Source organism: Bos indicus x Bos taurus, chromosome 1 (assembly GCF_003369695.1).
Source record: "Bos indicus x Bos taurus breed Angus x Brahman F1 hybrid chromosome 1, Bos_hybrid_MaternalHap_v2.0, whole genome shotgun sequence".
NCBI lineage: Eukaryota > Metazoa > Chordata > Mammalia > Artiodactyla > Bovidae > Bos > Bos indicus x Bos taurus.
Genome location: NC_040076.1, coordinates 72,814,134 through 72,840,591, shown reverse-complemented (window position 1 = coordinate 72,840,591; position 26,458 = coordinate 72,814,134). Strand labels below are relative to the sequence as shown.

Sequence of the window (26,458 nt, the reverse complement as noted above, 5' to 3'; positions counted from 1 at the left end):
TAAGATATCCAGAACAGTATTTAGGCAGCCAGATCAAGTAAAAGAATCCTATTTTGAATATATTTGACCCAAAACTAAATTTCTGCATTTGATGTTTTATATAAAATGCTGTGTTAAACATTTATTGAATGGTAAAGAAAATTCAATTTTAAGATAATCCATCTATATTGTTTGTTTAAAGAATAACACTTATGGAAGTCTAAATATCAGCTTCAATTTGAAATGATCCATGAGCCAAATATCATGGACCATCTGCACCATTTACTACTACTTTTAAAATAAGATAAATACTTGGGATTCTTATAGTATAAAACTGTGCTTTTCAACTTTGGCTACAAACATCAAAATTTAAACACTGAGATACTCCATCTGGCCCCATTCTAGTGAATCCAAGTCTCTGAGGAGAGGGCTCAGGCTTCTGTTTTTGTTAATTTTTTGTTTTGTTGAGTTTTAATGCGCCACTTTTTATTATTTCAGAATAAATTAAAACAAGCAAGCTTCAAAAAAGAAAACTCTACTTGACATTACCTCCGGGTCAATTGCTGATGAATCATTACTCTGTGTTATGGTGTCTGCATAATGCCAATTTATCTTGGCAACTTTCCCATCCTTTGGAGGTAATGCTTCAGCAATAATAACTTTATCCTGAGGTAGTATCATTCCACAGTCTCTGGCTACAGAGACGGCAGTCAACATGTTGTCACCTAATTTTCAAAACATTGAAAATACATTAACATTAAAATGAAAATATAAATGTATTAAACAAGTATTTACTGAGAATCTACTATAGCCCCCATGAGTGGGCTGGGCAAAATGAAGTTAATGTATAGTCCTTACTCTTGGAATTTAAAAGTTATCTTGGAGTTAAAAGTTAATCAGGACATACATATATCAAAGGAAGCCTCAAATCAAAAGAAGATAGATACTAAATAGTCAGAACATTCTCACCCACAACTGTTAAAGTCAAATACATTCTCAACCTTTGTGAGTCATGCACTAGGGGTACCCCTTCAGTGCTTGGCACAGTGCTCAATAAGTATTGTTGAAATAACCAAGGAGTGACTGGTAATCTATACAAGAATATGAGCACAACATAAAGAAAAAAGTCAATTACAAAGGCAAGATTACACACACACATACACACACAAAAACAACAAAAACAAAAAAAGGCAAAGTAACAAGTATACAATCTTTATAAAACATAAAGAGAAGCAAGACAGACAACTTCTCAGTCATGAGAGGAAAGTATTAAAGACACTGGTAAAGACAAGATCAAGGAGGAAAATACAAATGTACAGGAGAAGCAGGCAAAGGTTTGGGGAGCCCACTGCTACCAGAACAGAGGTACTACTGTCTCCTCTTCCCTTAATCCTACCCACTGTTTCCAAGCATGTCTTCCTGTGACCTGACAGATCCTCTTGGGACACACCATATTCTGTCATGGCAAGACAGCAAGGACAAGCGATACAGACAGAAAGAGCTTTGAAGCAAAGTCACTAGAACCAAGAATTGCTGGGACGCTAATAAATTTGGTTACTTAAGCTATCTGGTATCAGATGGACCTCAGAGTTTCTAAACATAAAAACATACACAGATCTTCTCTTTAAGTCTCTTACTGAACACATAAACATTATAAAGTGAATGCCTTAAATCTGATTCTTTGCTAAGAAAGAAAACTTTAGAGCTGCCACAATTTCATACAGCTAAGAAATGGTAATTATCTAATATTATCAACAGTGTTAACACCAAGAGAATCCTTTGAATGCAGTAGTCAAGAAAGAAACCAAAAAATGGCTCTTTTCACTATTACACATTCAAACAATAATACATGTACTATTCTATATATAAAAATATAATTCTAACCAATCATTTCCCATGTATCTGGTGGCACAGTTCTAAAAATTATAGACAATCCCAAAATAAGTCAATCATATTCTTAATCCTCAAAAATCTTATATTCTAGTAGAGAAAACAAATCTACAAATAACTAACACAAGCAAAGGAAAATAAATGCTATAAGAAACATGATTAAAGAGAGATAACAAAAAAGAGCACAGCTAAATATTTATAGTATGTCCTCCACTAGTTTATTATACTTATTATAAACACATCTAAAGGATTTCCAAAGTGTATTGTGAAGTTGTCCTCTATCTTAGAAAAGTATTCAGAGCTGAAACAGGGCAACGTAGGATGGAGATACTCTATGATAAATCTAATTACTTGACTTATAAGATAATAATGCAGTATTAGATGGAATTCTATAGTAGCGAGTAGGCTTTTATAATGCACTGATCATTCCTTAATATTGGATAACGTGAACTCTAAGAATCACACTCAATTTTTTTGTGTGTCCTTTTTTACAGTCTAACCTGTGACCATGACAGTGCGAATGTTGGCTTTATGCAAATCTTCAAGTACTGCAGGGGTTTCTCGCTTTAATTTGTTCTGCATTATTATTAATCCCATAAAATCCATGTTGTTCTCAATGGCATCTCTGCAGAAAAAGAAATTTTAACGTAATGATTTAGTCAAGAGAACAAGCATTTGTTCACTTTGTTGATAATGCAATTTAAAATAGCCATCACTTATAAATTAAAAACATTTTATATGCTGAATAAATGTATAAGTTTGTGAGTTCAACCTCAAAAAATTTAAATCTGAAGAAGTAATTCCCAAGAAATACATTTTGAAATTAAATTCTGCCCTTTGAAACATGGGTATATAAAGATTCTTAGGAAATGTATATCTTTGTAATAAGACACAGAACTCTTCTAGTACTAAGGAATATTCATCTTGTATCCTACCTACAAAATGAATGAACATAAAATATATCTATTCCTTACTGCCCTCCCACACAACATACCTTAATTTAAATGTTAAGAGAAAAGGAAAAAACTGTACCACAGGCACATTCAACAGTTATACTGAATTCACTATCAAGTCTTTGGGGAATTTTATAAAACTCTTGATCAAAATCTTAATCTTGGAAGTACGATGCAAAAACTATTAGCAGTCCAACAATGAGATCTATTCAGGACCCAGAGATGGGTCTTCTACAATGTTAATTTTCAGTAGTTATCAAGATGCTGTTCCTTCAAAGAGGTGATTATCTACTATGCACCAAGTACTACACAAGTCACTGGAAAGTCAAAGATGAAAAGCCATGATCTCTACTCTCAACTTCCCTGTAGCTCACACAGTAAAGAATCCTCCTGCAATGTAGACCTGGATTCAATCCCTGCATTGGGAGGATCCTCTAGAGAAGGCAATGACAACCCACTCCAGTATTCTTGCTTGGAGAATCCCTTGGACAAAGGAGCCTGGCAGGCTACAGTCCATGGGGTCACAAAGAGACAGACAGAACTGAGTGACTAACACTACTACTCTTCCTCCTCTCAAGACCCTTTTGTGGGGAAACAGACATGCAAGCAAAGAGATCACACAAAAATAATATGTGCTTCAGTACTGTAATGGAGAAGTCTGTTCAGCGATAGCAGCATTCTTAAACTAAACCTATAGGTTTAATCCTAAGTAATAGGATTCTATTACAGAAATACTCTCTTCAATGGAGAAAGCAGGGCTTGAAATTAGGGACCAAAATTTCAGACTTGGATTAACCAAGTGATTTTTCTACACAAAATTAAACTATAAGGGTGCTTAAGTAAACAGCAACTAAGTCTAAATACCTTTAAAATTATATAATTTATACAATGGGTGGTAAAGATATTAAGAGAATAATTAGAAAACTTTATACAAATGATACTGCTGGAGGTAACAGGAGAAATAAGTCTTGAAACTTGAAAATGCATTTCAAAGCACAAAGCTGTGCCAATGTGAAACTACTGGGTCAAAGCTCTGTAACCATTTTCCGGTACTGGTTTCTGCCTGCAGTCGGTTTCCCAACTCTTCTATGAATGATACCAGTCATAGAAATCTTGCCCTCTAATTAATGAAGAGTACAATAATCAATTCAAGATACACAGGTTCAAGCTATAAGAGAAATCCCAAAACCTGTTCCCACAGGTAGAATGGAAACACAGAGACGATCTTGACTGAAAGATGAGGAAGGGAATCAGAGAGAGAGAAGAGTTGATAGGGAGGGTAGGGTATCCTGGGCAGACGGAATAGTTGGTCCAAGGCTGGAAGGTTGCCTGAAAGAGAGGCTCAAGAACTAGAGGCAACTCAATTCTCAGTCTTTAAGGTCTGGGAGGAGGAGTGGCAAAAGGCAAAGCTATAAAGAAAGGCAACTCTAATGTACCCTTCGTAGGAATTAGGATACAGTATTTTACATGTGTGGCTCCTAATCACAAATATGCCTCAAACCATTTGATTACTGCTGCTTTTTTTATGCCCCTTCTTAGGCCAAATCCCCCCTAATATTCTCTTTTAATGGGTAGAATTCCTAAAGTTGCTTTTCCTTTCAGTTATTATTTAGCTATCCACTCCACTCCCTTAATTTTCATCCAGAAAAATGGAATTGCACTATAAACACTGCACTTCGCTTTTCATCTAACGAGCTCAGAATAATTAAAAGAAGTATTAATGCTTCATAATTTAACCCCTATCATATTTATGATATTTACACTATTTTAACTTGAATCTTATCTAACATAGACATATTTCTTTAGGCTGAATTCCTTGGACTGTACATGCTGGGTCAAACTGCATAAGTAAATTTAGATTTTAATAGGTATTATGCAAGTTCTTTATGAATTTACAATAGTTCAGCAGCAGTATTTTTGTTAAATTTTTCTCAAGCCTTCGCTAACACTTGATATCATCAATCTTTTGAATTTTGTAAACTTTAAGAAAAAACTCTGGTTGTGGTTAATTCTGTAGTTCCCCCAAAACTGAAGTGTCTCATTATTTTCATGTGTTCAGTGGCCACTTATATGCCCTCTTCTGATAATTATCTGTATCATTTACCCTTTTTTAAAAATTAAGTGTTTCGTTGTTTCTTTCCTGATTTATATTCTTGATCAAGAACTCCTCTGAAAGGTGATGGGGAGCCATTTATTATAAGAATTCCAGGTAGAAGACTGGTATAAGATTTGAATGTTAAAGACCTCTCAGTGGACAGAGTGTGGTACACAGATTAGACAAAAGAAAAAGTGGAGAAAAAAGCTAAGTCCCTGAATTAGAGACAATGACGGTGGGGATGTGAAAAGAAAAGTCTATTTGATAGGCAGAATTAGCAGGAGAGCCAATAAATCTTTCCTTCTGCTTTGAAATGCTAGGTACAGCATAAAATATTCCTAACCAAAAGTGTTATTTTCAAAAGATCAGGCTAGATTAGTTTTACTATAACAGGACAATCCTTGAATGTGAAATACAGCTATAACTGGAGGTAAATGTGATGTTGGTAATGGCCATCTGACCTTTGGCGGTGAGGGTGGAAGGTGTATTTATTGTGACTCATGATACTCTGGTCAAATGAGCACTTGGTTTCAACTACTAGGCAAAAGCAAGTACGGTTGACCCTTGAATAACATAAGTTTGAACTGTGTGGGTCCACTTCCACATGGATTTTTTTCAATAAATACTATCAGTACAAGATCCACAGTTGAATCTGCATGGCAGGTCCAGGACCCAATCCCCTTAGATACCAAGGAATAACTGTAGATCATTGGAAAATAAACTTCTGTAGAAGTATGTTTACCAAAAACATAATTATGTTCCTCGAACATGCCCAACACATAGCAGGCACTCAATAAACATTTAAAAAATAAATTAAAAATAGTTCCAGGGAGTTATACTTTTATCTCAATTGCCTAAAACACTGAATTATGCTATATATTTGCACATATCCAATAATCATTTACTTAATAAATAATAAATTGAATATAAATGATTGCACAAGACTTTCATAAACATAAATGATGTCTTATTGGAAAAACTGTAGGCAAAACCATTCATCAACGTTTACCTGCCAACATTCTGCACTTTGTGCCATGTCAGTTTTGACTCCAATTTTCTGTGTGCAAGAGCAATCACACGGAAGCCCTGTTTGGTATAATCTTCCAAAACTTTTTCAAAATCAACAGGAACTTTTAAAAAAGAGAAAATGGAGGTCATTGTTAGAACTGTGATTACCAGCTTACACAAATATCAGAATTTCACTCAAAGCCTTGCTGCGTCCTTACCTGTTTCAGGCTTACAAAGACCAGCAATGACTTCTGGTGCCCCTTTCATGTAGGCATCCATCTTTCTGTCCCCGAGCACCCTGGCCACCACACACATTCGTTGCAAAGCAGAGGAGAATGGGAACTGGCGAACAATTCCTATCTCATAAACAGCCTACGGAATTTCAAAAGATGCACAAACCATTCATTACTTTTCAAAGAATTAAAACAGATATACCAGTATATTTACTATACCGCAATTAAAAAGAATTTTTTTTTAAGATATACTTAGGTAATGAGTAAACATTCTTCACTTACTGGAAGTTCAAACAGCTCCTAAAAAAAAAAAAAACAAGACAAAAAGAATAAAGTAAAAGTACAGATTAAGTCAATTAACACACTCAAGTGAAAAAAAAAATTAACTGCGTATCCTCAAAAAATTATTTGGAAAACAACACAGAATTTTTAATATTTCAAAGTCAGGTTTTAAGATTGCTTCTCTACTAGCTCCCATTTCTTAAAAAAGAAAAGTTTATTCTTCAGTATTTTAAAACACTCTGCTATTCTAGGAATATTAACATATTAAGTTCTTAAATGAACTAAGAGGTATATATTCAAAAATTAACCTAAAAACAAAGGCTTCCACATATTCTTTTTATTAAATCCTAGGAATACAGATGCAAACTAAAAGTCTTCACCACCATGTATCTAAATCACAAGGCTCTAAGCTGCTTGGTAAGCAGGAATTAAAGAACAGCACTGAGAATTAAATCTCAGTGTTTTACATGGAATGCCTCCAACACGCCAGGCGTAGTTTCTGATAAATGCAGTAAAGATATTCATATCTGCATTAGAGTTTTAAAAAGGACGTGTGATTCCATCTTCCAGCAGTATTTTAAAATGAGGAGAAAATGTGAGCACCGAAAGTATTATCAAGCAGTTCCATACCATTTCTTGGCTTCCTGCAGGTGCAGATTCAGGAAGCAGCTGTTTTGGAGGACGAACCACAGTTGGCATAATTCGATTATGAAGTGCTGTTTCCTCTTCAGTTGCTTCTTCCAGAATCTGAAAGGAAAACAATCAACACATGAAACTCATAAATTCAACTCACTGGTTCCATTTTAAAATAAAACATTATGGCTATCTTCAGTTAAGGTTTTTTTTTTTTTTTTAAGTAAAACAAAATATAAATAAAGCTAGTTTTAAAGTCCTAGTAACCTGTGGGAGAGGGGAGGCAGAGGTCAGTAAAGAAATAGAGAAAAACTTCTAATATTGTTCCTATAACTAATTAAGTCTAGAGACTAGTTCTGTAAAATACAGAAGGTCCCTGCAGTTTCAAAAATTTTTAGTCTATCATCCAGAGATTCCTTGCTAACAGGAGAGGATTCAATATATGCAGAGCTCAGATATGTTTAGTAGAACCACTGGGTCAGGACCTCACTGAGGTAGGAATCGTAAATTTAGATTTCCAGCTTGTTGTTATTGTTTAGTCGCTAAGTCATGTCCGACTCTTTCACAACCTGATGGACTGTAGGCCCACCAGGCTCCTGTCATGGGATTTCCCAGGCAAGAATACTGGAGTGGGTTGCCATTTCCTTCTCCAGGGGACGTTCCTGACCCAGAGATTGAACCTGCATCTCCTGCATTGGCAGGTGGGTTCTTTATCACTGAGCCACCAGGGAAGCCCAGTTTTCCCAGTCTGAACACATCTAATTAAAGCACAATTATCCTAGCTCCTTGAAATTTAATATTAAACTATTTTTGGTGGAAAATTCAATAAAAAAACTTATATTGAATACACATATATGAATAAGAAACTAATTTCACTCTGTAAGTGAAGGAATCATGAGTGGGAAAATGATGGGGAAGAGAGCTATGCTGAATTAGCCAATTTTACACAATTCTTAAGAAACATTTTAACACCTCTGAAATTGTCATGCATCTTACATGGTATTAATCACTTTAAATAACAGCAGTGCCTAGTTATGTAAAAACATTCCATAGATACTCTGTGCTAAGATCAGATATCAAAACATCTCAGAGTCAAAAAAGCATGCTATTTACTATACAAACTGACTTATTAAGCCCACTTTTTAAGGGTCACATACAGAGCAATAAATCTACTGAAATCAGCTGGAGAAAAGCTTTAGAAAATATCAAGATGAATCAACTACACTTTGTTTTACTCTTTATAAAAGAAGTGGGCCTCTTTTAAGGAATTAAAGTTGATGAGTATTTACTGTGGGCTTTCAGAAGACGGCAGAGAACTTTGTCACTCATCCCCCTACCCCCACCTTTCAAAATATTAACCAAACACACAGGAAAAGAAATAACACTGTAAAAGTAAACAGAGTAGAACTGAAATACAATGGTGGACACAGCAATAAGGAAACAGTAGCCCAGGATAAACACAAAGGACATAGAGGAGAGGTGGGATCAAACTTATCAGTCAGAATAGCTTATCAAAGCAAAAGCAAAAAAAAGTCACAGAGGTCATACCTATAGAGAGATAAACTACATCCCTGAGAGGAGGAAGGGCTGCTAAAATGAGGGGCAGTATTCCAGGGTACTGCTTGTGCAAGCACTGTGGAAGAGAGTGGGAAAGCAACCAAAAGACTACTGCTTCTCTCCTGAACTCAAGGCCTGCTGATGGGGCCCCAATACAACAGGCTCCCCCAGGCAGCCTTCCCATTCAGGGAAGACCCTTCCCAGGAAAACCAACATACCAACATACTTCTCAGGACCAACATACATATGGGCAAGGATAAAAACCTTGCTGCAGCACCTACCCAGAGTATCAAATCAAACCTTCACTCTCAAATATGAAAGTAGGATGAAGAAATATACTGAAAATCAACAAGAAGATGTCCATGACACCTCAATTTTTTAAAAAAGTATAAAGGAGACGATTAAGTATAGGGAAGGGGGAAAAAAACTGAACCTAGAGAAAATGAAAAATTCAGAAGCAAGAAGGGAACTTTAAATACAAACTAATACCTGTAAAACAAGAACTGGATGCTGGAAACACTAACAATCAGAGCAAGCACTCAGAAATTAAAATAATCAATGACAAAACAAAGAAGTGAACAAACAGAAACCTCTGTGAGCATGTGTGTGTGGACATGTGTGTGTTGAGAAAGAGAGAGAGAAAGGACACAGGAAGTAGAACGTGGGGACTGAAGACACATGACCACTCTATACTTCTTCCCTATGGCCAACAAACTGAGTCACTGAGATCACCTTACTGCTTAGACCTACTGCCTCAAGATACTGATTCCGCTTTATCCTGTAAACATAAAACAGGGCCCTGAGCAGGTCCTCTATTAAAGGTCTTCCTCTATGAAAGGTTGTTTGAATGAGTCAATTAAACTAAAACAGAATTTCTACACAACTGTAACTATCTCCCCGGTGACACACCTTTAGAAATTACATAGTTCCTTATATGAGACAGACCAAAATCAAAACAAGTTGAAGAAATAATTCTTCTGCAAGTTAATTTTTACTATTTTCCTGAAGTTAACTGTACTTTAAAACATTGAACTTACCCATCCGATGGCTTCAAACATTTTCAAATCAAGTGGATCTCCAGAAAGCACTCCTTCAATTTTTGTAAGTGAATGACAAGTAGCCATACAAGCAACAAACTGAGACTTTACCAACATCTCACTGCAAACCTTTTCTTCTGGCAAAAGAAAACTATACAGAAAATGCACTGAATTAGACTCATAAACCCCAAGACTGAAGAGAGTAGTTTAACAGAACTTTTCAGGTTTTATTATTTTAAAAGTAGAAATAAAATGTTTGCATTTATGTACATATTGCATGTATTCATTTCATTATAGATTCTGACATTCAAAAACATTTTCTTCCATGAAAATTATTATACATGAGTAAAATACAGTATTATCTTAGATTCTAAATAACTAGACCAGACATACCAGTACAGAAAATACTACATACTAAATAATAATTAAAACTCTTGCCTATGGACATATGGCAAATTAGAACACACAAAAACTCTCTTGCAAAAACATAAAATGACTGTGTAACACACTACCTTTCAAATACAAAACTGAGCTTGTAAGAAAGAAAGGGAAAATTTTAAGTGCCAAAAACAGCGAAAGGACAACCAAAAGGGTGTGACCTTAAACAGATGCTGTGACTACGGGGGGAGAAGGAAGAAGGGAGGGGAGCCCTCTCAGTACCCTTAAGGCCTTGGGTTTTAATAACCACACAAGAACAAGAGACAAAGCCCTGGCCACATACAAAGTAGGAAGTTGGAACTGAGAGAATCCCTCTCACCAAGACGCTCTTGAAGAAATACAACCTTGGAAAAAGAAAAGATTCACCCATAGACTCAAATGCGTAAGAATAAGCTTATCTCTTTCCCCTCACCCAAAGTTCAAGAAAATAATTAATATCTATGTAATATTTACTATGTATTGGGCACTATTCAAAGAACTTTAAATTTATTTGCCTCATCTCATCCTATACCAGAGAAAGGTGTTTATTATCACCATTTTATAGATGAGGAAACTGAAGCCGAAGGGTTTAAGCCACTTGCCAAGCCACAGCACACAGGTGGCAAAGCAAGGGTTCAAACACAAGAGGTCTGGTGTTAGGGCCTGAACTCTAAACCATTAAGCTGCTCAGGATGGGATCTGGGTTTGAATATATATGCTTCTGTCCAGTCCAGAAATCCCCAAGTTATAAAAGTAACATTAAAGTTTGCCTGGTACCACTGACACTACTTTTGGCCAAGAAAGGTCAAAACTCTAGGGAGAGGCACTCCCACAACACAGCTACAAAGGAGTCTCACAAAAAAATTCTGCTAAGGATGAATCCATAATTTAAAAATGAACCAGGAAATAATTCTCATGACTCAACAGACACAACAAAGACAAAATTAGAATCCCATAAACTGGAGATAATAGAATGGCGATCTGAAAGAATGCAAAGAAGGCATTTTAAAATTACAGACTTCGAAAAAGAACAAGACACCATGGTGGGGAAAGGAGAGAGCCAGATTTGAAAAAAAACCAAATAAAATTTATTATCCAGGATATGGTTAGGATTCCCAGATGGAGAGAAAGAATGGGGGGAAAGCCACAGTGGGAATAAAAAGAAGCTGCACTCTTTTCCAGAATTTATGAAAAGAATGAATCTTTGGAATCAAGAAGCAAAATTAGTCCCACACAAACAAAAAAAGAGATCATAGTGAAACTGCAGAAATCAAGCATAGAGAAGTATTTTTTAAACAACAAAGGAGAAAAAAAATTACTAAAGAAGACTAAGACATCTACAAACATGGCAATTTAATCCACAGGAATGGGATATAAGAAACTGGTTACCGAAGCCATCCATCAACCTAGGTACATCTTAGCATGTAGATTGTATACAAAACCAAAATCATAAAAATCATAAAATGCTATACAACAAATGCATACAAAAAGGGAGGTAAAAGTAGTCTACAGTCCATAGGTTTTATGGAGTTAGAAACTAATAAAGACACCCATAGGGTCTTCCCTGGCGGTCCAGGGTTAAGATTTCACTTTTCAATGCAGGAGGTATAGGTTCGATCCCTGTTCAGGAAGCTAAGAGCCAACATGCCTTGGGGCCAAAAAACCAAAACTTAGAACAGAAGCAATAAAATCTTTAAAAAAAAAACAACCAAAAAAAACCTTCACAGACTCTAAATATGAATATTAGTAACTTACAGGCAAGTAATAAAGATTAGGATGTATAAATTCTGAAAAAAATGAGAGAAATATGAAAACTGTGTGGGAACTGGGGTAAGAGAGTCGGTGGTAGAAATAATTTCAAATATACCTGAAATCACAATAAATGTGAACACAATGGCAGAGAAAGAGTGAAAAGAGATGGAAAAAAAAGATACATAGGTATATATTAGGCAAGAGCAAGCTGGTATGTAAGCACACAAATATTCGATGAAACAGAATTAAAAGCAACAGGCCTCATTAGGGATAAGTAAGTTCACAATGTGATATGCTATTTACCAAGATGTGCCGATTCTGACAATCCATGAACCAAACAACAGTCTCTCAAACTGTATAAACCAAAATTCCATACTTTCAAGAGAGGAAAAGAAAAAACCAGCAAAAACACAACTATAGTAGTAAAACTTCTAAGCATCAAAAGATAGCAATAAAGTAAAAAAAAAAAGACGGGAGAAATATTTTCATAACGCATAGTACTGAAAAAGATTATCACCCAGAAAATACAAAGGACTTCTAATAAATGAATAAGATAAAGACAAACAACATCATTAAAAAAGAAAATCAGGATATAAACTGACAATACACAGAATGCCAAATAATCCTCCTTCCAAAAATGTGAAAAAATGTTCAGCTTTATAAGTAATGAAGAAACTCCGAACAAAGCCACAATAAAATAACATTTCATAGCTATTCATTTGGGAAAATTAGAAGTCTGGCAAAACCAAGTTTGGCAAGGATGTGGGGCAACAGGATCACCCATACACTGAGGGAGACTGAGTTTGCACCATCACTTAGAGAGTAAGCAGACAGTACCTACTAGAGCTGTGGCCATGCATGTGCTGTATGATCCAGTACTGAAACTGTGAAGAAATGGGTTTACTCAAACTCAACCACATACTCACAGGAGTTGTAACCCTAAGAACTTTAATTGCAATACTGTTTAGGAGTATGGAAGGAAAACTGGAAAAAAATTGAAACTGCCCTTGGGCTGAAGCACAAATATTACGGCTTAGTCACACAATGGCATACTAAACAATAGTTAAGATTAATAATTTGGATCTATACGTATCAACATGGAGGAATCTTGGAAACAATGTTAGGAGGCCAAAAGGCGGCAAAAACACATACAGTACATATCAGTCGTATATACTTATTTATGGACAGATCTTGTTTATGGGTAGATACACAGGAAGTAAACTATGCAAGGATAACAACACAACTTCAGAACAGCAGCAAGGATAGACAAAAGGATAGGTAAGACTTCAGCAGTATCTGTAATGTTTTAAATCTTTTTAAATCTTTTTGCTTCAGAGATCTGAAACAAACATGGCAAAATGTCAACTGTTTAATCTCAGTAGTGGGTACAGAGCTGTCTGTCGTATTACTTTCTATAAGTCTGAATGTTTCATATATTAATATATTTATTAGAAATAAACTAATAAAAGACCCTGATGCTGGGAAAGATTGAGGGGAGGAAGAAAAGGGGACAACAGAGGATGAAATGGTTGGATGGCATCATTAACTCAACGCACATGAGTCTGAGCAAACTCCGGGAGACAGTGAAGGACAGGGGAGCCTGGCATGCTGCAGTTCATGGGGTCAAAAAAAGTCAGACATGACTGAGTGACTCAACAACAACAATAAATGGTCAAGTCTAGCCAATAATTACCGTGCATTTTCCACTCGTTGAATTCCCCAAAGATCTAAACCATCTTCAGTAAGGGTTCCAGTCTTAAAAAAAAAAAAAAAAAAAAAGCACACATTTACAAATCGTGAAAAACTATGCTATGTCTACATAATAGAGTGCTATATAGACATAAAAGGGGGAAGGAGATGAGTAAGATCTGTGTGTGTGTGCTAACAGAGAATAACTTTCAGGACAAAACTGAGGAAAAGGGTGCAGAATACTCCCTTGGTACAGTTCCTCTATGTGGGTGGGGTGGAGGGAGATATGTATAGAAATGTATACTTATGTGCTTTTGTTATTAAACAGTGGAACAATGCGCCACTCAACCTATCACAAAAGATGCCAACACAGGAGGGAGAGATTAGGGCACATGGAGCCAAAACAGGGAAGAAGAACAAGGTTAAATGACATCAAGAAGTGTAATCAGCCAAATTCAGGAAATAAATAACCTGGGTTCTCCAATAAGATGACTGGAAAAAAAGGGCAAGAAAAACAATGGTTACAGATTAACTGCAATCGTTGCGATCTGTATTTGGATTACAACTGAAAACACAGACTGTAAAGCAGGGAAACCTGAATATGTACTGGATATTAGGTAATACAGAGGCTGTTAATTCTGTTAAGTGTAGTAGTAAGCAGTGATAATAGTGTTGTATTTTTAAAACATTATTTTATCTTCTAGAGCTACATACTGAAGTATATGGATAAAGTAATATAATGTCTAATGCTGCCACCTTCAAAATGAGGGGACAATAAAGTTAAGACTGACAAAATGCTGGTTAACTGTTTAAGTAGGATAATGGGTAAATGAGGGTTTATTTCACTTGCATCTTTTTTTCCACTTCTGGGTCTGCTTAAAAACTTTTTAAACATTTCCGAAAAAGATCAAACATAAAATTTTCTGAACAGACTAATTTAATATGAAACAATCATTAAGTTACGACCTTCCTTTTTTTCTTAACAAAATACACCTCACTTTTTTTTTTCTTGATAATAAAGATGATACACAAAAATCAAATGTGTATCATATCAGTTACCCAGAAGAACCTGGTCAAGATTTAGTTCTTTGAACTTTCAGAAAAACTGATCCCACGTGAGGAAAGGAGAACCCTCTGTATTTCAAACAAGTAAAAAAATCTGTCATTTTCACATGAAATTATATAATCAGTGTCCTTTGTAATTTTATAACACATTCAATAAAATCATAGAGCAAACACTAAATGTATATACTTCATAGCAATAACATTCCAGAAAACATTATCTATATGAAGTCTACTCTGTTAAAACCATGAAAGAGCAAATAAATTTAACTACTACTACAAGGTATAATTCTAGAAGAACTGGTTAATTGCAGATTTGGGCAAATAAGCAATATCCAAAGTAATAAAAATTTTAAAAATGAAAAAATAATATAAAAATGATAGATGCCAAGTAAGTTTTAAAAAAGGAAAATTAGAAAAACATTTCTTTTAAAATGTGTGCAAATTAGTTGATAAAGAACACAGAAACCATTAATCTAAATACTTTAGCTTTACAAAACTACAAAGTGACCTTTAAGAATGATTATGAAACTGAACCAACCTTGTCAAAGCAAACAAGATTCAGTTGTCCACAGATGTTGATCCTTTGGGGACTGATACAGAAAATACCCACTTTCTTCAGTCTTCTTTGGGCATACACAATGCCAGCGGTCATTGCAGCAGGAAGTGCAGGCGGCACAGTAATTGTAATGATATCAAGAGACTCGATAATTATATCCCCAACTTCAACCTACAGTTAACATAAAAATAAATGTCAGACCCCCTAATATTAAAATTTATTAATCCAATGAGTATTTCTTTAATTTTATATATTTATTAAGCACATATGTATTCATCTATTAATTATTTATAATTTTTTTTCCCCTTTAGAGATGCTGCAAAATAGCTCAATGAATCATCAGTGGGCTGTGAAATGAGAGCTATTATTTTTTTAAATTCCTACTTTAATAGCCCCATATACTTCATACACTACATACTTCAAAGTAAACATTTTTAGATATTGACTCTTACTACTATCAGAGTCTTTACAAGTGATAGAAAAAGAAATCTGACAAGGTCCCTTAGAAATATCTGCAATTCAGTAATCACCGGTAATTTTAATGCTGAATATACCAGAGGTTAAAAAAAGAAAAAAGAAGAAAGCTTTTGGTGAGTATGTGATCACTCCTCTCTTAAGTCACAAGAAAGCAAATAAAAGACCATCTAAACCTGATAAAAACTTTCTGCTATGATGGTGATGTTCTACATCTGTACTTTCTAACATAATAGCTACAAGTCTCATATGGCTCTAAGTTAAATTAATTTAAATTAGGATTTCAATTTTCCAGTCTCGCTAGATACATCTCAAATCCTCAATAGCCACGTGATAATTAAGAATCAAACTCTATTAAGGGTTTCCCACATACATACCTCATTTAAAATGTTATTGATAATAGTGTAGATAAACCCAATTGCAGCCACACCCACTAGACACAGTAGAAATAAGTAGGCATCTCTGTAGAGTTTAAAATCAGTTGGTTTGGGATACAATATGGAGCGAACAAGCTGTCCTTTGGAAGTACTAAATCCTTTTTTAAAAAAAAAAGTAAAGAAGAAAATGATTCTATAGTAACTCTATAAGAAAATGACAATTATCTTTCAAAATAGAATCTCTTTTTAAACATGCAATAAGCATCAAATGTGCTAAACCATGCAAGAAAAGATTAAGTATTTTCTACCTGTTCTAACTACTATGGCTTTGACAAGTTCTCCAGTGTAGAAACGAGTCTGAATAACAGTTGTCCCACAAAACAAAGTATGTCGTCTATGTGTTTCTGGACTATATAATTCATCTCTCGTTCCTTTCATGTCCACTGAAGGATTTGGCAAATTAGTTTTTGTCACCGGAACACTTTCTCCTTTTAAAAAAAAAATTCATAAATTAAAGCATAGAAATCAGTATCAAACATACAAATCTTGAGTTGTTACATTTACTAAATGTTAAATACTGTTGACAACAGTTATTGAAAGTTCTCAAATGTGAATAATACAGCTTAATCAATCAGCCTTTTGTCTTCCAATTTCCTTACCCAGAAATAGCAAATCTTGTCTTCCACAGTATTTCTCGAAAGTCATCTGTGACTCAAATGTAATCACTTGGAAATAATTACATCAAGTTTCATAAGAAGACAAGGTTGTTGTCATCACCTCAGCACCTGTTCTGTGATCACCACAGCACCCCTGAGAACTAACTTGGGAAGCACTCTGCAACCCCAAGAACACACAACATGTGAAGATCCAGTCCTATCTGCCCTCACCTCCCAACACACACACACACACACACACACACACAACGAAGAGAACAGACATCTGAGCAAAGAGGAGTACGGTAATCCTCTAATAGTAACAAACAGACAAATCATTTTACTGCTACAATGTTATGCTCTGTAGCATCTACACTTCTTGTGTCAAGGGCAACAAGTGTGCAGGGATGTTTATGTGCATGAGTGTGTTTTAAGACAGACTCTTAATAGTTAAAAAATGTATTATATAAGAATCACTTTCTTGCCAGACTGACTATGACAGTTAAAAAAGTCATATGATAAAAAGGTATAAAGCTCTACCTCTAGATTCTGAATTTCCAAAGGGAAGTTATTTTGAAGTCTATTTCTCCCCAATTTAACAAAAATATCAACTCTTTTATTCCTACATTTTGCACATCAAAGTGAACAGCAATAAATATGCTGTGGGGAAAGAACTTTTTTCCTAGTCCCTTCTTATAAAGCATTTCCTCCTGTCAGAAGAATTAACAGAAGCTGGACAAGAGATGTAAGCACCAGCATTATACTTTAGTATTACAGCTGAGTATAATGCAGGATTTGGTCCCCTCAAAAAAAAAAACAAAACTTCAATATCTATTACACGACATTTGTGAGTAAAGGATACAAACTGCATAGTTAATGCTGATACAAGCTTAATCAGTAACTACTTAGTCCTAATATCATTATAAGCAACTCAGCTAGTTTTTACTCATTTAATTTAGTTTACCTGTTAACATGCTTTCATTTACAATACAAGTACCATTAATAAGCACTGCATCACAAGGCATGACTGTCCCATTTAATGGAATGACCATGACATCTCCCGGCACAAGGTCTGTAGAAAAGATCTCTTCTATTTCTGAATTTAAGGAAAGAAAAACAAAGAAAGGTCTGAAAAGAGTATTCTTTAACTTGTAATAAAAATACAACAAACTAAAGATCTATCCAAAGGTCACCTGATCTCAGTAAGACATTAAAAATATACTGGAGTTAAATAAGAAAATTTCAATAGATGAAGAGTACTGACAGACAAAATTATTATTCCTTAAGCTAACAGAGCACAGTGTCTATAACGTGTCAGCTAGTTTGTCCCAGGATAGTACGCCAAGCGCACACAGTTAATGCCAAGTCCCCTCTAAGCTAAGAGATGGGTGGATTTCAACACTCATTTCAACAGTGGATGGTCAATCTTAGCTATCAGCCCTGTGAGCTAAACAGGCAGTAAGTCCACCCAGGACACCCCCCTGCAACAGGTACATAACCTCAGATTTCTATAATCCCTTGGAAACAGAGAAAAGCACTGAAATTTTAGCACTTTCTTTTCTAACAGCACTCTTTTCCTTACGGCTACTATTTATAATCCATATTGTTTCATTGTCTTCTCAATATTTCTAAAATGGTTCCAAATATCTTAGACATTATTTCAAATAAATGTATAAAATAAAACTATCATATATAGTTCATTATTTCCTTAGAAATTTATGTATTATATTCAAGTTAGTTAAACACTTTTTCCAAGATCTTCTCAAGTAAAAGGTGGCCTTATATTTGGGCATTCTTTCTTCCCCTACCCCTAGATTTTATTAAACTATGCTTAGAAGAGACTTACACTACTAGTTTTTAAGCAAAGATGGATGAGGAGAAAACTACTGTTTGTGATGTTGGCCCTTAGGACAAATATTCTTTTCTTTCTTAAAAAAAAAAAAAAAAAAAAGGTATAAGTAGTTTACTAAGCTAAGAGCAAAGAATTCTAAAGTTATTTAGCATGTATTAAGTATAATACTCTTCATTTCTTAATATGATCCTTTATTTTAAAAACTTGACTCAATACCCTCCTGCCACTTGAAATTCTAACCCTTAGGTATATGGGAAACTAAGTATCAATAATCTGTTGGACTACTGAGGGGGTAAGGAAGAAATACATTGAGAGATGCCCAGCATCTTTGGCAGTGGCAGAGTGGGAAGGGGAGAACACCAATAAACCACACATCTTAGGACTGCAGCTAGGAAAGGTGATATTATCAGCTAAAGTAGCAAGTGACCAAGAAGCACAAAGAAGAAAACAACCTGCTAGGCTAACTTGGGTTCACACTTGGATGAGGGATATCAAGTTGAAGAGAATGCAGACTGATTTGGTTTTCCTGATAAATCAAAGAGGCTGCTGTCTCCAAGACCCATGATGCTGAGTTGCCTCCCCTGTATCCTTAACCTCTTCCGTATCTCGCCAGACAAACCAATGTGTCCAAAACATTATCCTTCCCTACAATTTTGCTTCTCCTCCAGTGTTCCCTATTTAATTAAATGACACCAACATCCATCCCCCACCAGCCTGACACCACTCTATCAGCAAATCTTGTTCAATGCCCACATTTAAGTATCTTTCAAAGCCATCTCTCTACCCTCCATCTCCACAACCCTCACGCTGATTCATTTCATGCCTTCAATATTACTTCCTTCTAAGTAAGTCTGAACATGGCAATCGGAAGAATTTTTTCAAATAGGCAAATATGATCATATCACTCTCCTGCTTAAAACCCTTGAATGTCTTTCCACTGCCTTTTGGGAGAGTCCAAATTCCTTCACAAGCCTTAAAAGACTGTCTACCCTCTAAATGCTGCATCTGCCACACTGAATTTCTTCCAGTTATTGCAATGAACAAACTCTCTTTAATTTCCAGGCCTTTGGGCACTAGAATCCTCTTATTTCCCTCTTTCAGTTCAGTTCAGTCGCTCAGTCGTGTCCGACTCTTTGCGACCCCATGAATCGCAGCATGCCAGGCCTCCCTATCTATCATCAACTCCCAGAGTTCACTCAAACATATGTCCATTGAGTCGGTGATGCCATCCAGCCATCTCATCCTCTGTCGTCCCCTTTTCCTCCTGCCCCCAATCCCTCCCAGCATCAGAGTCTTTTCCAATGAGTCAACTCTTCGCATGAGGTGGCCAAAGTACTGGAGTTTCAGCTTTAGCATCATTCCTTCCAAAGAACACCCAGGGCTGATCTCCTTTAGAATGGACTGGTTGGATCCTCTTGCAGGCCAAAGGACTCTCAAGAGTCTTCTCCGACACCACAGTTCAAAAGCATCAATTGTTCGGCGCTCAGCTTTCTTCACAGTCCAACTCTCACATCAACCCTGCCTTATCACTTTCTCACCTATACTTTATCTGGCTAATTCAATCACTTACGACCCAGAGGGATGGTATAGGGAGGGAGGAGGGAGGAGGGAGGAGGGTTCAGGATGGGGAACACATGTATACCTGTGGCGGATTCATGTTGATATATGGCAAAACCAATACAATATTGTAAAGTTAAAAAATTAAATTAAAAATTAAAAATAAATAAAATAAAATATATATACTTGTTCAAAGCAGCCATCCTATATTAGAAGGATGTCTATATAGAAGACACCTATATTAAATGAGCTCTAACATCTAAGTTCCCTGAACTCTCCCTATCATTTATCACACTTCATTGTTCTGTTTTTCATCTGTCTTTCCAACTAGACTGAAGTTCAATGATGCAAGGACTATGTCCATCCTGAGAGCCTAGTATAGTGGCTAAATGAATGAACTTGATACAGAGACATGACTATAAATCCAAACACACACTTTTGTTTCTTATGGAACTACGTGTATATGCATAATATACTGGGCTTGCTTCACACATTAGTGCACAGTGGATATTTTTTTCTATTTACTTTTCTAAGAGTAAACTGAAGTACTTACCTTCATTTACTCTGCAAACTGAAACTCTCACAGTACTGTGAGCCGCCACCATGTCATGTAACATAATATATTGCTGAATCAGAGGAAAAAAATTTTGAATTCATTAACATAAACTCACTCCTCAATCTATTAGAAAGCAAGGGTAATATAAAATAAGCTAAGCTAATATATAGTGGTAAAGAACCCGCCTGCAATGCAGGAGATGCAAGACTCGGGTTCGATACCTGGGTCAGGAACAGCCCCTGGAGGCAGAAATGGCAACCCATTCCAGTATACTTGCCTAGATGATCCCATGGACAGGAGTCTGGTGGGCTACAGTCCATGGGGCACAAAGAGTCAGACATGACTGAAGTGACTTAGCACACAAGCTAATATAATAAACACATATTACTCTACCTTTAAAAAGGTCAAGACCAAAAGATTCAAAGATCATTCCATGTTTCAGCCCCAAACAAAATAAGAAGCATTTTAACAAGACAGGCCTAAAAACAGGAGATTCAGCCCTCCAGTATTCCAGTCTAAGATAAGCAACTAGAGACCCCTACAGTCCCAAAGCAATCAAGTGATACTCCGACTTGAAAAAGCATCTGCCTTCCCCCACCTCAAAAAGAGGGCAAAGGAGTACATATTCACATAACTAAAAGAAAAACTGTATCAAGAACGTGCTTTATACCAAACATCATTCTGCACACCTTATGTGTTATTACAAAGTACAAATACAGTTGTGAAAACCATAATAAATTGGACTCACCTTTCTTATGGCATACAGGGAGCTTATAATTGATACTACAGACATAATCACAATGGCTATAGCATAGTAATAGTATTCATCTGTGCTCCAGAGTATAACACTGAACAACTGGAAAATGTAAAATGGGTTGAGAACCTAAAAAACAAAAATTTTAAGTCAAACTGAATGAGATATTTAAAACCATACAGATTTAAGAAATAACTAACATGATACTAATAGGATAAGCTCTATAGTACCCTAGGGCAACATGTAACTAACTACCCAAAGAGTAGAGCAAGATACTACCTTTTTAGAAAAGAATCATTAAATTACTAGAATTTGACTAAGTAAGCTTAACTGAAATCGGGAGCATCCCGTTAGATTGATACCAAACCCAAATACAGATTCAGCTAGAAACAGCTAAAATGTGTGAATTTAGCTGTTTTTCACTTTGCCTTAGGAATAAAGCACATTTACTTTCAATAATTACTGTGCTGCAAAAGAGTACAAAATGTTTTACCAAATGGAACAAACATTTACTATTATGAACCTGAAACACTAATTTAGTTATAAGTCAAAAGTTCACTGAAGTCCAAAGAGAAGACAAATATGAGATAAGTTACACTGCTTTGCTTTCTCTAAGGAAATAAGGATTAAAACCTGAATGAAAAAAAAAAAAAAAAGATAAGGCGTCCTGCTAAACACAAGAAGCAGAAAATACCTACAAAAATAAAACCCAAAACCATTAGTGACAGAATCACCCATAGTGATAATTACCTTAAATATAAATGGATTAAATGCACCAACCAAAAAACATAGGCTGGCTGGGTGGATGAAAACATGTGCATGTGTGCACTTCCACACTTATTATTTCAGTGACTTAAAAAAAAAAAATTTGACAGAGGTTTGAAATTTCGAATCCAATTCTGAGAATATAAAGAAATATAAAAAAAAAAAAAAACCCAGGAAATTAACATGTGATACAGTATTATTAACAAAAGCACAGATTTTGTTCAAATTTCACAAAATTTTATGCTACTGTCCATTCTTTTGTTTTCATACCTTATTCAAGACTCCACATTCAGTTGCATTGAGCAGCTTCAGTTGCATGCAACAAATTCTGATAAATTCTCTTTTCAATTTTATTCTATTACAAATATTTTCTAACTTTCCTTGCTATGGCTTCTTACATACACCCATCATTTAAACATGGACATTCAATTTCCAAATACATGAGACCTTTAAAGTATCTTTGATATTAATTTCTCATTTAAATCCTTTCTTCTCTGCAATCACCTTCTGAATTTTTTTCAGTCTTTTAACTTTACTGAGGCTTTTAATGGCTTAGTCAAAGATCTCTAACGGTAAATATCACATAGCACTTGAAAGTATGTGTGTTATTTTCAAGTATATTTTGATATTGATTTCTAACATAATTCCACAGTGATAAAGAGAACAGACTGTGTGATTTCAATACCTTTAGACCATGAAATTTTTCCACCTTGTTTTATGTCCCTGGATATGTTCCAGTGTCTTTTGGTTTATAGTCTATGGGAACTTGTATAGAATTTGTATCCTGCTGTTATGTGAAAATTATATAAATCTTAATTATTACTATGTTGAATTGGTTCATACTGCTTTTTAGGTCTACTACATCCTTCTACTTTTCTGTCTATTTATTCTATTAATTTTTGAGAGTTTGATATTAAAACTCCAATTAAAAACCTTAATTTACTTAAAAAAATAATTGTAATGTATAGTGGAACTATATGTAACTTTCTTCTGCATTTTCCAAGTCTCCTGTAAAGGTGTTATCATACTTTCATAATCTAAAAAAATTTAAAAGATGTTTGCATCTGATTTGGCCAATAAAAAACCAATTGGCAGGTTTACTTCAAAAAAAAAAAAAAAGGAGTCCTGCTAAAGGACTTTGACTACCCAAATTTTATAGTATTTTTATCAATTTCACTAATAATCTCCAATATCTTAAAATTGATGTTTCTGTACTTTTCAAAGCACTTTTACATACATAATCCTATTTTACTTCAAAATCAAATAAGGCCATTAAAGGATTTACTACAATTTACTACAATTTTACCAATACAAGAGCAGCAAGTCTTCTAATGATCAGAGCTAGTTACTGATGGAGTCATGTTACAATCCAGTCTTTCTAATTCCAACTCCTTACATGTTGCTGTGCTCTAAAGCTCCATTACACAGCTACTCTCAAGAAATGATGGAAGGCAATCTAACTTCTACTCAAAGTATTGACCCAGTACAGCTAATTCTGATCTTTAGCCCAAAATCAGAAAGAAGACTGGAGAGCCTAACTCTCCCAGGCAAAGCCACTTACTCTCTTTCTTTACATGCCGCACCCCTTTACTTACACCTCCTCTGTGGCTCTTACAGACTGAAGTCACTACAGTAACTACCGACATGCATTCCCCCTAGGCTAAAGTGCAAGTTCCTCACTGTCACTCATCATGTTATGTTTTTATTCCAAACATCTGGCATGAGGCCTAGTCACTAAGAGTGTACCACATGAAGAAAACATGATAAATTATTTTTAAAATTGGGGGGTGGGGGGGGCAGACAGAGGTACACATCTGCAAAATAGGGCACGGTTTAGATGCACAACCTCCTGAGAATAAGAAAAAAATCTACCGACAAGAAAAGCAAACAAATCAGACAAAATAAAACAGTAATCATGCCCCCAAATGACTGATCTACTGGAGAAAGATCTTTCTGACCTTCCAAGTAAAAAAATAAGCAAAGAGAAGTTAGGAAACGAAAAAACAAGAATATCTTCTTATTACTTAAATCCTGACTCTTTTCAACTGACAAACCTATTGATCACAAATGTTAAGACAGGTACAGTTGTCTTACCTCCTTAACCAGGAGCTTAAAAACTGAAGGCACTTTCACAGCAATTTCATTTACTCCATAAAGCAATTTTCTATAACAGGAAAATATAATAACAATAATATTACATTATATTGTATTATAACAGTACAATTTACCAAAGGCACTGCATTAGATAAGGCTCAAAACACCAACTGCTCCTAAATTCTGGAACCTAAACATTCGTTTTTCTAAACAGTTGTCTTCTACAATTTAAATTCTCTATCTACAGTATTTAAATCAACATAGTCAATATTGGATAACTACACTGTTATTATTTTATCCTTTTTGTGACAAGTACCTCTCCCACTAATCTACAATAAACCGTATCAGCAAAAGATCTTCTTTTCCACCCATAAACACAATACAGCTCAACAATTCTGAACTGCAATTAATTTTTTCAAGAGACTACATAAGTAATTTGAGGTGTCCTATACTATTTTTCTAATAAGAATACTGCACTAAAAATGTTTATTTCAAAACAGCATACATTTGGAGCCTTTTTTTTAATGCTTAAGAAAAGTTGCTTAAAACCTTCCACTTAAATTCCTTATAATAGTACTTTCTAGATGATAAATTAATTCTCGTGTTTTATGAAGCAGAAGTCTGAATGAATGAATTTATATTGCAACCCTTTAAAAGAACATGCTACAGAAGTACAAGAAAATTCCTAATTTAATTTGAAAACGGCATTATCTTTACAATACATAATACACTGGTATACTTTTATACCTTAGCAAAGAATAACACTATAAAAAAGATATTGTCTCCCAATTTACAAATTTTCATTTTAGTACATCTGAGCTCATGCTTACAATTCCCAATATTTCAGTAAATCGAAGATGCTATCAATTGTAAGACATTCCATGATTTTATGTACTATCAAGAAAGATTAAAATGCTGTCAAGTAAAGGGTGACACTTCACCCACTGTATGACACACCCTCCTTTTAGAGATGTTAAAATGTAGGAAAGTGTGCACCTTAGAAATGATGAAATACAGTATATTTTCAGGGATATTCACTTCAAAATCGGCTTCAACACTTTTATAATTCTTAAACTGAAGAGTCTCACCCAAATAAAATATCAATAAGCTGTCAATTACTATGTTATAATATTTAAATAATTGTTAACATTACAACTATATGGTAAAAGGGTAAACTATATATACTACTTTATTTCGGAATTTTGATAATAGAGCTAACTTTAGTTGGATAAAGATTACCTGTAGGCATGCATCCCCTTTGTCAGTCCTGCACTATGCTTTTCATAAATTGACGTACAAGAAACACCTTCATCCAGTCCCCTAAATAAATCCAAAGTTTTTACTTTAAACAAAGTTTAAAATATCCAAATTTCTTAATGCCTCATTTTTCTATATTTCTGATTTTAAAGTGTGATTTCCTTACAAATAGAAACCCCTAACAAAAACTGAGACAATGGATGACAATTTTTAAATTTCTACTTCCTAAGATAAACAGTAATAAAAGGCCTAAATCTCAAATGTGGCAACTTCTAAGCTACACAATGTATCTATCACGGGATAAGATTATATAACAATATTATTATCCTTTAAGTCTGTGCCAAAGCTGTAACAGTTAATAACCAAAAAAATTAAAGGTAAAGTATGACTAACTCAAGTGTTTCAAACTTTACTTTTTATCAAGTTTCCCTTCTTAAATGTTGAAGCTTCACACTAGTAAGTCCTACTCAGTTATTTTTCTTTCTACAAAAAGCATCAATCTGAATTCTTCTCTCATTAAGGAGAAGTGCAGAATCCGTCTAAGTCACAGACAATGTCTAAAATCTGTAATGATTAAAACTGGGATTCGACTAACATACCTGCTTTCCTCTCAAGGCTTATTTTAACTGAGATACTATTCCCAAAAACTCTATAGAGAATCTAACACATCATTTAACTCCAATCTTTTTCTACTTTTTCCAAAAGAAAAAACTAAGCTCCCTAATTAACTGCTATCATTGGAATAAGTTTAAATCCTACAAGTTGCTATGGTTGGCAAAGGCTACACAGCAAACATGTTTGCTATTTTCCCCCAGGGCACTCCAAGTCAAAAATTTTTTAAGCACAAAATGACGGTTCACTGGGAGTATTCTCTAAAAAATAAGCAATGGTTCTTAACTAGGAATGGTCTTTACAACTAGGCAGGTGGAACTCCCCTGCTCCATTCCATAATATTCCAATTCTTCAGGAATAC

General features: G+C 35.0%; 1 protein-coding gene across 5 annotated transcripts in view; it reads right to left on the bottom strand.

The window, feature by feature from the left end:
* ATP13A3 (ATPase 13A3) overlaps positions 1-26,458 on the bottom strand; it is a 79,436-nt gene that overhangs the window by 28,320 nt on the left and 24,658 nt on the right. For 4 of the 5 annotated variants that reach the window (XM_027538097.1, XM_027538062.1, XM_027538080.1 and 1 more), the window contains 16 exons: positions 25,468-25,548; positions 24,229-24,298; positions 21,364-21,498; positions 20,613-20,685; positions 17,615-17,746; positions 16,306-16,485; positions 15,998-16,155; positions 15,129-15,317; positions 13,530-13,591; positions 9,668-9,818; positions 7,071-7,187; positions 6,441-6,458; positions 6,144-6,297; positions 5,927-6,047; positions 2,370-2,494; positions 529-704 (listed from right to left, as the gene is read on the bottom strand). In XM_027538097.1, the coding sequence (XP_027393898.1) occupies positions 529-704; positions 2,370-2,494; positions 5,927-6,047; positions 6,144-6,297; positions 6,441-6,458; positions 7,071-7,187; positions 9,668-9,818; positions 13,530-13,591; positions 15,129-15,317; positions 15,998-16,155; positions 16,306-16,485; positions 17,615-17,746; positions 20,613-20,685; positions 21,364-21,498; positions 24,229-24,298; positions 25,468-25,548 (1,942 nt within the window). The remainder of the gene's footprint in view (positions 1-528; positions 705-2,369; positions 2,495-5,926; positions 6,048-6,143; positions 6,298-6,440; positions 6,459-7,070; positions 7,188-9,667; positions 9,819-13,529; positions 13,592-15,128; positions 15,318-15,997; positions 16,156-16,305; positions 16,486-17,614; positions 17,747-20,612; positions 20,686-21,363; positions 21,499-24,228; positions 24,299-25,467; positions 25,549-26,458) is intronic. The other variant, XM_027538089.1, reaches the window with a different exon arrangement.